The sequence below is a fragment of the Nerophis ophidion genome, linkage group LG19, assembly GCF_033978795.1.
Source record: "Nerophis ophidion isolate RoL-2023_Sa linkage group LG19, RoL_Noph_v1.0, whole genome shotgun sequence".
NCBI classification, from domain to species: Eukaryota; Metazoa; Chordata; class Actinopteri; order Syngnathiformes; family Syngnathidae; genus Nerophis; species Nerophis ophidion.
Genome location: NC_084629.1, coordinates 41,924,292 through 41,937,264, shown reverse-complemented (window position 1 = coordinate 41,937,264; position 12,973 = coordinate 41,924,292). Strand labels below are relative to the sequence as shown.

The 12,973-nt window shown below is 41.3% G+C and overlaps 1 protein-coding gene across 5 annotated transcripts in view; it reads left to right on the top strand.

The window, feature by feature from the left end:
- Positions 1–12,973, top strand: part of map3k20a (mitogen-activated protein kinase kinase kinase 20a) — a 120,097-nt gene that overhangs the window by 91,872 nt on the left and 15,252 nt on the right. For all 5 annotated transcript variants that reach the window (XR_009802995.1, XR_009802993.1, XR_009802994.1 and 2 more), the window contains exons 17-19: positions 7,234–7,350; positions 7,436–7,510; positions 10,858–11,014. Coding sequence is in view for 2 of the 5 variants with exons in the window: in XM_061880023.1 (XP_061736007.1) it covers positions 7,234–7,350; positions 7,436–7,510; positions 10,858–11,014 (349 nt within the window). In the remaining 3 variants the exon portion in view is untranslated. The remainder of the gene's footprint in view (positions 1–7,233; positions 7,351–7,435; positions 7,511–10,857; positions 11,015–12,973) is intronic.

The following is a 12,973-nucleotide window of genomic DNA, read 5'->3' as shown; positions in this document are numbered from 1 at the left end:
TACTCAGTGGCCTAGTGGTTAGAGTGTCCGCCCTGAGATCGGTAGGTTGTGAGTTCAAACCCCGGCCGAGTCATAACAAAGACTAGAAAAATGGGACCCATTACCTCCCTGCTTGGCACTCAGCATTAAGGGTTGGAATTGGGGGTTGAATCACCAAAAATTATTCCCGGGCGCGGCACCGCTGCTGCCCACTGCTCCCCTCACCTCCCAGGGGGTGATCAAGGGTGATGGGTCAAATGCAGAGAATAATTTCGCCACATCTAGTGTGTGTGTGACAATCACTTGGTAGTTTACTTTGTTTGTTGTGAGCGGTCAAGCGAACATGTTTCTCTACGTCAACCAGCAAGATTTTGGATGGAAAAATTGTGATATTAAGTCGGCTCTTACTGGAGACTTCAGTGGATTACTGGACCTCCTCCTGTAGCTGTCGAAAAGGCAGCTGTGATCTTGGCTCCTCGGCTTCTCTCTGAGACACTGGCGTTCACCGCAGCCATCCGACTTTCGGGCATGACTTTAGAATATCACTAAAATACTATCAACACAATAAGCAGATAAGGGATTTTCCAGAATTATCCTAGTAAATGTGTCTGATTAGATCAAAAACGCTCCCGCCGCCCGGAGCCGTCGCTTTTTTTTGGTTTTTTGCTTCACTCTAACTTTCCTCATCCACGAATCTTTCATCCTCGCTCAAACTAATGGGGAAATTGTCGCTTTCTCGGTCCGAATAGCTCTTGTTGCTTGAGGCCATGATTGTAAACAATGTTCAGATGTGAGGAGCTCCACAACCCGTGACGTCACGCGCACATCGTCTGCTACATCCGGTACAGGCAAGGCTTTTTTATTAGTGACCAAAAGTTGTGAACTTTATCATCGATGTTCTCTACTAAATCCTTTAAGCAAAAATTTGGCAATATCGCAAAATGATGAAGTATGACACATAGAATGGACCTGCTATCCCCGTTTAAATAAGAACATCTCATTTTTGTAGGCATTTAAACACATATACCTTTTTACCTTTTAAATTCCTTCCTCTTCTTTCCTGACAATTTAAATCAATGTTCAAGTTTTTTTTTGTTGTTGTTGTAAAGAATAATAAATACATTTAAATTTAATCATTTATTTTAGCTTCTGTTTTTTTGACAAAGAATATTTGTGAAATATTTCTTTAAACTTATTATGATTAAAATTCAACAAAAAATATTCTGGCAAATCTAGAAAATCTGTAGAATCAGTTTTAAATCATATTTCAAAGTGGATTTTAACCTATTTAAAACATGTCATCAAAATTCTAAAATCAATCTTAATCAGGAAAAATTACTAATGATGTTCCATAAATTATTTTTTAAATTTTTTCAAAAAGATTCGAATTAGCTAGTTTTTCTCTTCATTTTTTTCCGTTGAATTTTGAATTTTAAAGAGCCAAAATTGAAGATGAACTATGTTTCAAAATTTAATTTTCATTTTTTTCGTGTTTTCTCCTCTTTTAAACCGTTTTTTTCATCATTTATTCTCTACAGAAAACCTTCCGCAAAAGGAAAAAAAAATGTATGACGGAATGACAGACAGAAAACCCCTTTTTTTTTAATATATATATATAGATTTATTTATTAAAGGTAAATTGAGCAAATTGGCTATTTGTGGCAGTTTATTTAAGTGTGTATCAAACTGGTAGCCCTTCACATTATTCAGTACCCAAGAGTAGCTCTTGCTTTCAACAAACTTGGTGACCCCTGGTCTGCTGGGTGCCTCGCCAGGGATAAAAATGATTTAGGAATATCACTTTGTTGCTACTTTATTTTCCAAGAACACTTTGCATAAAGTCAATCCTTGAAAATACTTATTTATGATGACCAAGACACTTCAGACACTGACTTGTATATGTCAGAGCAATTTGCTTATCATGATTAGTATGTACTCACACATCAAAACAAGGACGACTTGTTTCCCTATGTTCATGTTCGTCTTCAAATATATCACATTTTTGAATATTTTGACCCTGATTTCTGCTAATATTCCATCATATTTACAGTACATTTGCCAAATTTTAATTTGCAATTGATTCAAAATACTATTTGACGTAGTGTTCGATATGTATCATCAAATTATACATACTGTATGTATGCATACTGTCCATACCTAATATATGTCAAATAAATAAATGATAGATAAGCAAAATTGATGTTAAAAACACATTTAAATAATCATATTTAAGTATTTATGCAATTCAATATTAAATAGACATATACAAAGAAAGTATATATTTATTTTACATTTTTTAAATATCTCTATATTGTATTGTTGAAGCCCTGCAATGAGGTGGCGACTTGTCCAGGGTGTACACCGCCTTCCGCCCGATTGTAGCAACCCCAAAGGGAATAAGCGGTAGAAAATGGATGGATGGATGTTTTGTTGAATAAGTGAAACAACACAGTGATCAAGATATGTAATATTTAGTTATATGTATATATATATTATATATATTATGTATGTATATATGTATATATATATTATGTATGTATGTATGTATGTATATATGTGTGTATATACAATATATATATTTGTATATATATGTGTATGTATATATATATGTATATATATATATATATATATATATAGGTATATATATATGTATATATATATATACATATATGTATGTGTATATATATATGTGTATATATATGTGTGTGTGTATATATATATATATACATATACATATAGTATGTATGTATGTGTGTGTATATTTATGTATATACGTGTATATATATGTGTATATACAATATATATATATGTGTCTATATATGTGTGTATGTATATATATATATAAGTATATATATACATATATGTGTGTATATATATATTTGTATGTATGTGTGTGTGTGTATATATATATATATACACACAAATGTATACATATATGTATGTATATTTATATATATAGTTATATATGTGTGTGTGTATATATATGTATATATACATAAATATATGTGTATATATATACACAAATGTATACATATATGTATGTATATTTATATATATAGTTAAATATATATGTGTGTGTATATATATATATACTGTATATGTGTATACATATTTATATATATGTTAAATATATTTATATATACATATATATACATACATACATACTATACATACATTAATATTCAATAATATATGTACATATACTGGCTATATTCTGTATGTACTGTATGTATATACCAATACATATCATCCATCCATTTTCATAAATGGATGGATGATATTCATATTTCATATTTAAATGACTATATACATACAGAATACATCATATTCAAGTATGTATAAATGATGTATATTATTCACATTTTAAGCATTTTTATACATGTTTAAATGTATGTCTATATTGTTGAATAAATGAGACAAGCAAGGGGCAGCAGGTGGTATAAAAAAAGACTTTGATGTAAGAGATAGTAATAAACACTACTGAACATTTTAAATGTTTATTTACTTTGACACTTTAGTAAAGGATATCATTTGCAGCAATCAGAAGGATCCTGGTAACTTGTGGCATCATTTAGAAGACAGTATTGTCATGTGTTATGAAGTAAGAACAACAAGGATGACATGTAGTGTGTTGTCTTTATGCTAAATAGTAACATATTGTCACAAATTTCTTTTGTCACTTCCTGCTACGCGACACCCAGGCAATGCCTCGGGAAACGGTCTTGAATTTAGTACATTGCTATTCCTTCCCCTGCACACTGTCACTAGCACGCCACTCCCTCTGGGGTGTGCTGCTGCTTCACCCACACAACTGCTGCTTCACCCACACAACTGCTGCTTCACCTACACAACTGCTGCTTCACCCACACAACTGCTGCTTCACCCACACAACTGCTGCTTCACCCACACAACTGCTGCTTCACCCACACAACTGCTGCTTCACCTACACAACTGCTGCTTCACCCACACAACTGCTGCTTCACCCACACAACTGCTGCTTCACCCACACAACTGCTGCTTCACCCACACAACTGCTGCTTCACCCACACAACTGCTGCTTCACCCACACAACTGCTGCTTCACCCACACAACTGCAGCTTCACCCACACAACTGCTGCTTCACCTACACAACTGCTGCTTCACCCACACAACTGCTGCTTCACCCACACAACTCCTGCTTCACCCACACAACTGCTGCTTCACCCACACAACTGCTGCTTCACCCACACAACTGCTGCTTCACCCACACAACTGCTGCTTCACCCACACAACTGCTGCTTCACCCACACAACTGCTGCTTCACCCACACAACTGCAGCTTCACCCACACAACTGCTGCTTCACCCACACAACTGCTGCTTCACCCACACAACTGCTGCTTCACCCACACAACTGCTGCTTCACCTACACAACTGCTGTTTCACCCACACAACTGCTGCTTCACCCACACAACTGCAGCTTCACCCACACAACTGCTGCTTCACCCACACAACTGCTGCTTCACCCACACAACTGCAGCTTCACCCACACAACTGCTGCTTCACCCACACAACTGCTGCTTCACCCACACAACTGCAGCTTCACCCACACAACTGCTGCTTCACCCACACAACTGCTGCTTCACCCACACAACTGCTGCTTCACCTACACAACTGCTGCTTCACCCACACAACTGCTGCTTCACCCACACAACTGCTGCTTCACCCACACAACTGCTGCTTCACCCACACAACTGCTGCTTCACCCACACAACTGCTGCTTCACCCACACAACTGCAGCTTCACCCACACAACTGCTGCTTCACCCACACAACTGCTGCTTCACCCACACAACTGCTGCTTCACCCACACAACTGCTGCTTCACCTACACAACTGCTGTTTCACCCACACAACTGCTGCTTCACCCACACAACTGCAGCTTCACCCACACAACTGCTGCTTCACCCACACAACTGCTGCTTCACCCACACAACTGCAGCTTCACCCACACAACTGCTGCTTCACCCACACAACTGCTGCTTCACCCACACAACTGCAGCTTCACCCACACAACTGCTGCTTCACCCACACAACTGCTGCTTCACCCACACAACTGCTGCTTCACCCACACAACTGCTGCTTCACCCACACAACTGCTGCTTCACCCACACAACTGCTGCTTCACCCACACAACTGCTGCTTCACCTACACAACTGCTGCTTCACCTACACAACTGCTGTTTCACCCACACAACTGCTGCTTCACCCACACAACTGCTGCTTCACCTACACAACTGCTGCTTCACCCACACAACTGCTGCTTCACCCACACAACTGCTGCTTCACCCACACAACTGCTGCTTCACCTACACAACTGCTGCTTCACCCACACAACTGCTGCTTCACCCACACAACTGCTGCTTCACCCACACAACTGCTGCTTCACCCACACAACTGCTGCTTCACCTACACAGCTGCTGCTTCACCTACACAACTGCTGTTTCACCCACACAACTGCTGCTTCACCCACACAACTGCTGCTTCACCCACACAACTGCTGCTTCACCCACACAACTGCTGCTTCACCCACACAACTGCTGCTTCACCCACACAACTGCTGCTTCACCCACACAACTGCTGCTTCACCCACACAACTGCTGCTTCACCCACACAACTGCTGCTTCACCCACACAACAGCTGCTTCACCCACACAACTGCTGCTTCACCCACACAACTGCTGCTTCACCCACACAACTGCTGCTTCACCCACACAACTGCTGCTTCACCCACACAACTGCTGCTTCACCTACACAACTGCTGCTTCACCCACACAACTGCTGCTTCACCCACACAACTGCTGCTTCACCCACACAACTGCTGCTTCACCCACACAACTGCTGCTTCACCCACACAACTGCTGCTTCACCCACACAACTGCTGCTTCACCCACACAACTGCTGCTTCACCCACACAACTGCTGCTTCACCCACACAACTGCTGCTTCACCCACACAACTGCTGCTTCACCCACACAACTGCTGCTTCACCCACACAACTGCAGCTTCACCCACACAACTGCTGCTTCACCCACACAACTGCTGCTTCACCCACACAACTGCAGCTTCACCCACACAACTGCTGCTTCACCCACACAACTGCTGCTTCACCCACACAACTGCTGCTTCACCTACACAACTGCTGCTTCACCCACACAACTGCTGCTTCACCCACACAACTGCTGCTTCACCCACACAACTGCTGCTTCACCCACACAACTGCTGCTTCACCCACACAACTGCTGCTTCACCCACACAACTGCAGCTTCACCCACACAACTGCTGCTTCACCCACACAACTGCTGCTTCACCCACACAACTGCTGCTTCACCCACACAACTGCTGCTTCACCTACACAACTGCTGCTTCACCCACACAACTGCTGCTTCACCTACACAACTGCTGCTTCACCTACACAACTGCTGCTTCACCCACACAACTGCTGCTTCACCCACACAACTGCTGCTTCACCCACACAACTGCTGCTTCACCCACACAACTGCTGCTTCACCCACACAACTGCTGCTTCACCTACACAACTGCTGCTTCACCCACACAACTGCTGTTTCACCCACACAACTGCTGCTTCACCCACACAACTGCTGCTTCACCCACACAACTGCTGCTTCACCCACACAACTGCTGCTTCACCCACACAACTGCTGCTTCACCTACACAACTGCTGCTTCACCCACACAACTGCTGTTTCACCCACACAACTGCTGCTTCACCCACACAACTGCTGCTTCACCCACACAACTGCTGCTTCACCCACACAACTGCTGCTTCACCCACACAACTGCTGCTTCACCCACACAACTGCTGCTTCACCTACACAACTGCTGCTTCACCCACACAACTGCTGCTTCACCCACACAACTGCTGCTTCACCCACACAACTGCTGCTTCACCCACACAACTGCTGCTTCACCCACACAACTGCTGCTTCACCCACACAACTGCTGCTTCACCCACACAACTGCTGCTTCACCCACACAACTGCTGCTTCACCTACACAACTGCTGCTTCACCTACACAACCGCTGCTTCACCCACACAACCGCTGCTTCACCCACACAACCGCTGCTTCACCCACACAACTGCTGCTTCACCCACACATCTGCTGCTTCACCCACAAAACTGCTCCTCATGTCCGAGTGGATGAGTGGCTTTAATGCTGAGTGCACTCAGAAAGTCTCACAAAGAACTCTCTCTCTCTTCAGGACTGCAAGTGGAAAATGTTCCTGGAACTGGACGGAGACGACATGGCCATCACTTACATCAAGGAGGTGATGTTCAGCAGCAACCGGCCAGACGTGGAAACCACGCGGATGACCAAGGTGCAATGTTGCTTTTCCACAAGTCACTAAAAGTGCTGAGTTGTATTCTTTTTTTTTCCTTCTTCTCTCTGCCTTCGTCGTGCAGCCGCCATTTGTGATGGACAGGTGGGTAGTTGGGATAGAAGCTGACCAGAGACTGGACTACACTGTCAGCTATGAGGTGAATGAAGACAGACGGCAAACTCGATCATGTTGCAAATCACACTCGACTCTACTTGGTTTCTTGCTCTGACTCGAATAGTAAAGACTGGACTTTTATTTTGGAGATACCCTATTTCCTTGAATTATCTTAAAACCTCTTCTCACTCCGGCGTTTACCAAAGGCATGCGGTAAATTTAGGCCTGCGCTTATAAATTTGAGTGTGATGTAAGGATACCATCATGAAAAGCACATTTAATTAAAAAAAAAACCTTATTATGGTCTTACCTTTACTTATAAATGAAGTCCATGCGCAGCTCCTTCTGATCAAAAGCATCGATAACTTGTTTATAGAAGTCTTCCTTATCTTTCTTCAGTTTTAAAAGTCTCTCTGTCTCGATAGAGATCTTCCTTAATTACCTCCTGCTTCGATTGAAAGTCCAGTTTAGAAAACTGTTTTATTTTAGATATGTAATCCTCCATGTTAAAAGTGCAAGCGAGAGGAAAAAATAAACCATCGCTGCTTGTTGTCACTTCTTCTGCAGCCGAGTAGTCGCAAGAACAATAACTAGCGCCCTCTACCACCAGGAGGCGGGAGTCATTTAATGACTCATATTTGACACACGCAGCTACGGTATATTAATAAAACATAGCTGCTTACTGTTCTTTTTAGCATATTCAACAGCTCGGACCTTAAATCCTACTGAATAGCTCTTAATCTTCTTCCCTTTATGCGATTTCAAATGCGCTTATAAATTTGAGTGTGATGTAAGGATACCATCATGAAAAGCACATTTAATGAAAAAAACGTTATTATGGTCTTACCTTTACTTATAAATGAAGTCCATGCGCAGCTCCTTCTGATCAAAAGCATCGATAACTTGTTTATAGAAGTCTTCCTTATCTTTCTTCAGTTTTAAAAGTCTCTGTCTCGATGGAGATCTTCCTTTATTACCTCCTGCTTCCATTGAAAGTCCAGTTTAGAAAACTGTTTTATTTTAGATATGTAATCCTCCATGTTAAAAGTGCAAGCGAGAGGAAAAAATAAACCATCGCTGCTTGTTGTCACTTCTTCTGCAGCCGAGTAGTCGCAAGAAGGATCACTAGCGCCCTCTACCACCAGGAGGCGGGAGTCATTTAATGACTCATATTTGACACACGCAGCTACGGTATATTAATAAAACATAGCTGCTTACTGTTCTTTTTAGCATATTCAACAGCTCGGACCTTAAATCCTACTGAATAGCTCTTAATCTTCTTCCCTTTATGCGATTTCAAATGCGCTTATAAATTTGAGTGTGATGTAAGGATACCATCATGAAAAGCACATTTAATGAAAAAAACGTTATTATGGTCTTACCTTTACTTATAAATGAAGTCCATGCGCAGCTCCTTCTGATCAAAAGCATCGATAACTTGTTTATAGAAGTCTTCCTTATCTTTCTTCAGTTTTAAAAGTCTCTCTGTCTCGATGGAGATCTTCCTTAATTACCTCCTGCTTCGATTGAAAGTCCAGTTTAGAAAACGGTTTTATTTTAGATATGTAATCCTCCATGTTAAAAGTGCAAGCGAGAGGAAAAAATAAACGATTGCTGCTTGTTGTCACTTCTTCTGCAGCCGAGTAGTCGCAAGAAGGATAACTAGCGCCCTCTACCACCAGGAGGCGGGAGTCATTTAATGACTCATATTTGACACACGCAGCTACGGTATATTAATAAAACATAGCTGCTTACTGTTCTTTTTAGCATATTCAAAAGCTTGGACCTTAAAAACTACTGAATAGCTCTTAATCTTCTTCCCTTTATGCGATTTCAAATGCACTTATAAATTTGAGTGTGATGTAAGGATACCATCATGAAAAGCACATTTAATAAAAAACAAACATTATTATGGTCTTACCTTTACTTATAAATGAAGTCCATGTGCAGCTCCTTCTGATCAAAAGTATCGATAACTTGTTTATAGAAGTCTTCCTTATCTTTCTTCAGTTTTAAAAGTCTCTCTCTCGATGGAGATCTTCCTTTATTACCTCCTGCTTCAATTGAAAGTCCAGTTTAGAAAACTGTTTTATTTTAGATATGTAATCCTCCATGTTAAAAGTGCAAGCGAAGGGAAAAAATAAACCATCGCTGCTTGTTGTCACTTCTTCTGCAGCCGAGTAGTCGCAAGAAGGATCACTAGCGCCCTCTACCACCAGGAGGCGGGAGTCATTTAATGACTCATATTTGACACACGCAGCTACGGTATATTAATAAAACATAGCTGCTTACTGTTCTTTTTAGCATATTCAATAGCTTGGACCTTAAATCCTACTGAATAGCTCTTAATCTTCTTCCCTTTATGCGGTTTCAAATGATTGAAATCAGCCTCCTCCATTTTGAAAATGATGACAGGTGAAGTGTCACTCGTGACGTGACGAGTTTGACCCTGCGGAAATTCTAGACATGCGCTAATAAAAATAATATTTTGCAAAACAAGTTTGACCCGGCGTTAATCCTGAGCCGGCGGTAATGCTAAGCATGCGCTAATTATTTGGCGAAATGAGTTTGACCCGGCAGTAATTCTAGTCAGGTGCATACTATATATACCCGGCAGCAATTCAAGGAAATACGGTATCACAAAAAGCTCAAGAAAATGCCAGATATTTTCCGAGTGCCTCTAAAATGAAGCATGCAGATAACTCAGGTGTGGCTCCAGCGATTGGTTGTTTTACTAATTGTCTAATGCAGGGGTCTCAAACTCAACTTAGAAAAGATTTCTTAAAAAAAATCTAATTTGCACTTTTTAATGAATTCACCTGCTGTGAATGGCTTTCCCTCCCCAGCAACATTCTTGCCAACTCTCGTGATCTTCCCGGGAAACACCCGAATAACAACGCTATTTTGGTTTCATCTGACCACATGACATTCTACCAATCCTCTGCTGTATCATCCATGTATCCATTTTGGTATAAACTCAACTCGTGGTGTTTGGAGGAAGAAGAATACTGAGTTGCATCCCAAGAACACCATACCTACTGTGAAGCATGGGGGTGGAAACATCATGCTTTGGGGCTGTTTTTCTGCTAAGGGGACAGGACGATTGATAGGATAGAAGACAGAGGGTGAAATTGTGATATGTGAATATATATATATATATATATATATATATATATATATATATATATATATATATATATATATATATATATATATATATATATATATATATATATGATCTTAGGTGTTGTGAGGTCTCAGACATTATGAGTCATAATTGCTGTTTAGCTGCCTGCCGACGCCGTGTTGGAACCCCAAACCAGATCCCAGTCCACCATACAGCTTGCAAAGTGAAGTGGTGTTGAAACCTGCCTTCTGACGTGTCTCCAGAACGACGTCAAGTCGCCGAGGTCAACGAGACACAGCTGCTCTATGACGTGGCGTCCCACTGGTGGACAGGACGACATCAAAACCGTGGCCCTTGTGATCCAAACAGCAGCAGCAAGCAATGATGACGTGAGCCCTGGGAGGAGAACGTCTAACTCTGGTAAAATATCAGCAGCTTAACTCTGTTCTGTTGAGCAGGGCCGTAACTAGGATTTGAGAAATACCAAGGTCATAATGTGGTTATATAAGCGGCAGCACGGTGGTACAGGGGTTAGTGCATCAGCCTCACAATACCTAGGTCCTAAGTAGTCCTGGGTTCAATCCCGGGCTCAGGATCTTTCAGTGTGGAGTTTGCATGTTCTCTCCGTGACTGCGTGGGTTCCCTCCGGGTAATCTGGGTTCCTCCCACCTGCAGAGACATGCACCTGGGGATAGGCCCCTCCCACCTCCAAAGACATGCACCTGGGGATAGGCCCCTCCTACCTCCAAAGACATGCACCTGGGGATAGGTTGATTGGCAACATTAAATGGTCCCTAGTGTGTGAATGTGAGTGTGAAGGTGGCGACTTGTCCAGGGTGTACGCCGCCTTCCGCCCGAATGTAGCTGAGATAGGCTCCAGCGACCCCCTGCTTCCCCAAAAAGGGACAAGCGGTAGAAAAATGGATGGATGGATGTTATATAAGCGATGCTTGTTCCATATTTAGTGTTAAAGCAAATCAGTGTAGCAAACTGAGCAATAATGAAGGTTTTATTCATGCACTTTGTCTTGCTACTTCAAGGCTCAAATGTTTGATTCGTTCATTATTATTTTATTTTCAAATTTATTATTAGCCTGTGGAAAAGGTTTATTTTGATATTTACCTCAGAAGGATGCAAATAGAAAAGAGGTCTTCCATTTTCATTCAAATTTTATTTGACATGCCATTGATATTTTTTAATCATTAGGGACCGATTTCCCTTTGGGACAGAGGACCCTTCTGAATTTCTAAGGTTTTATTATTATTTTTATTATTATTATTCTTTATTATTATACCACAGCCTCTTTGAGCTGTAATTTGACCCCCTTAACATGCTTCAAGTTTGACACACACATCAGGACTGGTGAAAATTGCAATCTAATCAAAAAACCAAACCCCAAAACTCAAAATTGCACTCTATCGCCCCCTAGGAAGAAAACACAGACAAAACTGTCTGTAACTTCCAGTAGGAATGTCATATAAACATGAAAAAAAAACAATACGTAGGTCTCAGTTAGACCTATATTTCATACACTGAGACCCCCCGGCTAAAATCAACAGGAAGTTTGCTATTCCCACTTCAATACAAAAGTTGGTGTAAAGATTTCGCTTTTTTTCAAACATTATCTCCTCTGAGGCCGTTTGTCGTTTCAGCTTCAAATAAGCACAGAAGAGAGATTGAACCCTTCTGATTAAAAGTTAAAGAAATAGTTTTAATTACTACCCTGGTTTGGATTTTACGAGCCTGCAAAGAACCATTGCACTGCTGCTGTTGTCACAAAATGGCTCAGACAAAACTGTAGGACTGTCATACACACATGAAACAAAAACCTCAATATAGGTCTCAGTTAGACCTATATTTCACACACTGACCGCCCCCAACTAAAATCAACAGTAAGTTTGCTATTCCCACCCACTTCAATACAAAAGTTGGCTAAAAATTGTCGCTTCTTTTCAAACATTATCTCCTCTGAGGCCGTTTGTCGTTTCGGCTTCAAATAAGCACAGAAGAGAGATTGAACCCTTCTGATTAAAAGTTAAAGAAAGAGTTTTAATTACTACCCCGGTTTGGATTTTACAAGCCTGCAAAGAACCATTGCGCTGCTGCTGTTGTCACAAAATGGCTCAGACAAAACTGTAGGACTGTCATACACACATGAAACAAAAAGCTCAATATAGGTCTCACTGAGACCTATATTTCACACACTGACCGCCCCCAACTAAAATCAACAGGAAGTTTGCTATTCCCACTTGAATACAACAACTGCATTACATTCACCATGCATTAGAGCAGGGGTAGGGAACCTATGGCTCTAGAGCCAGATGTGGCTCTTTTGATGACTGCATCTGGCTCTCAAATAAATCTTAGCTGACATTGCTT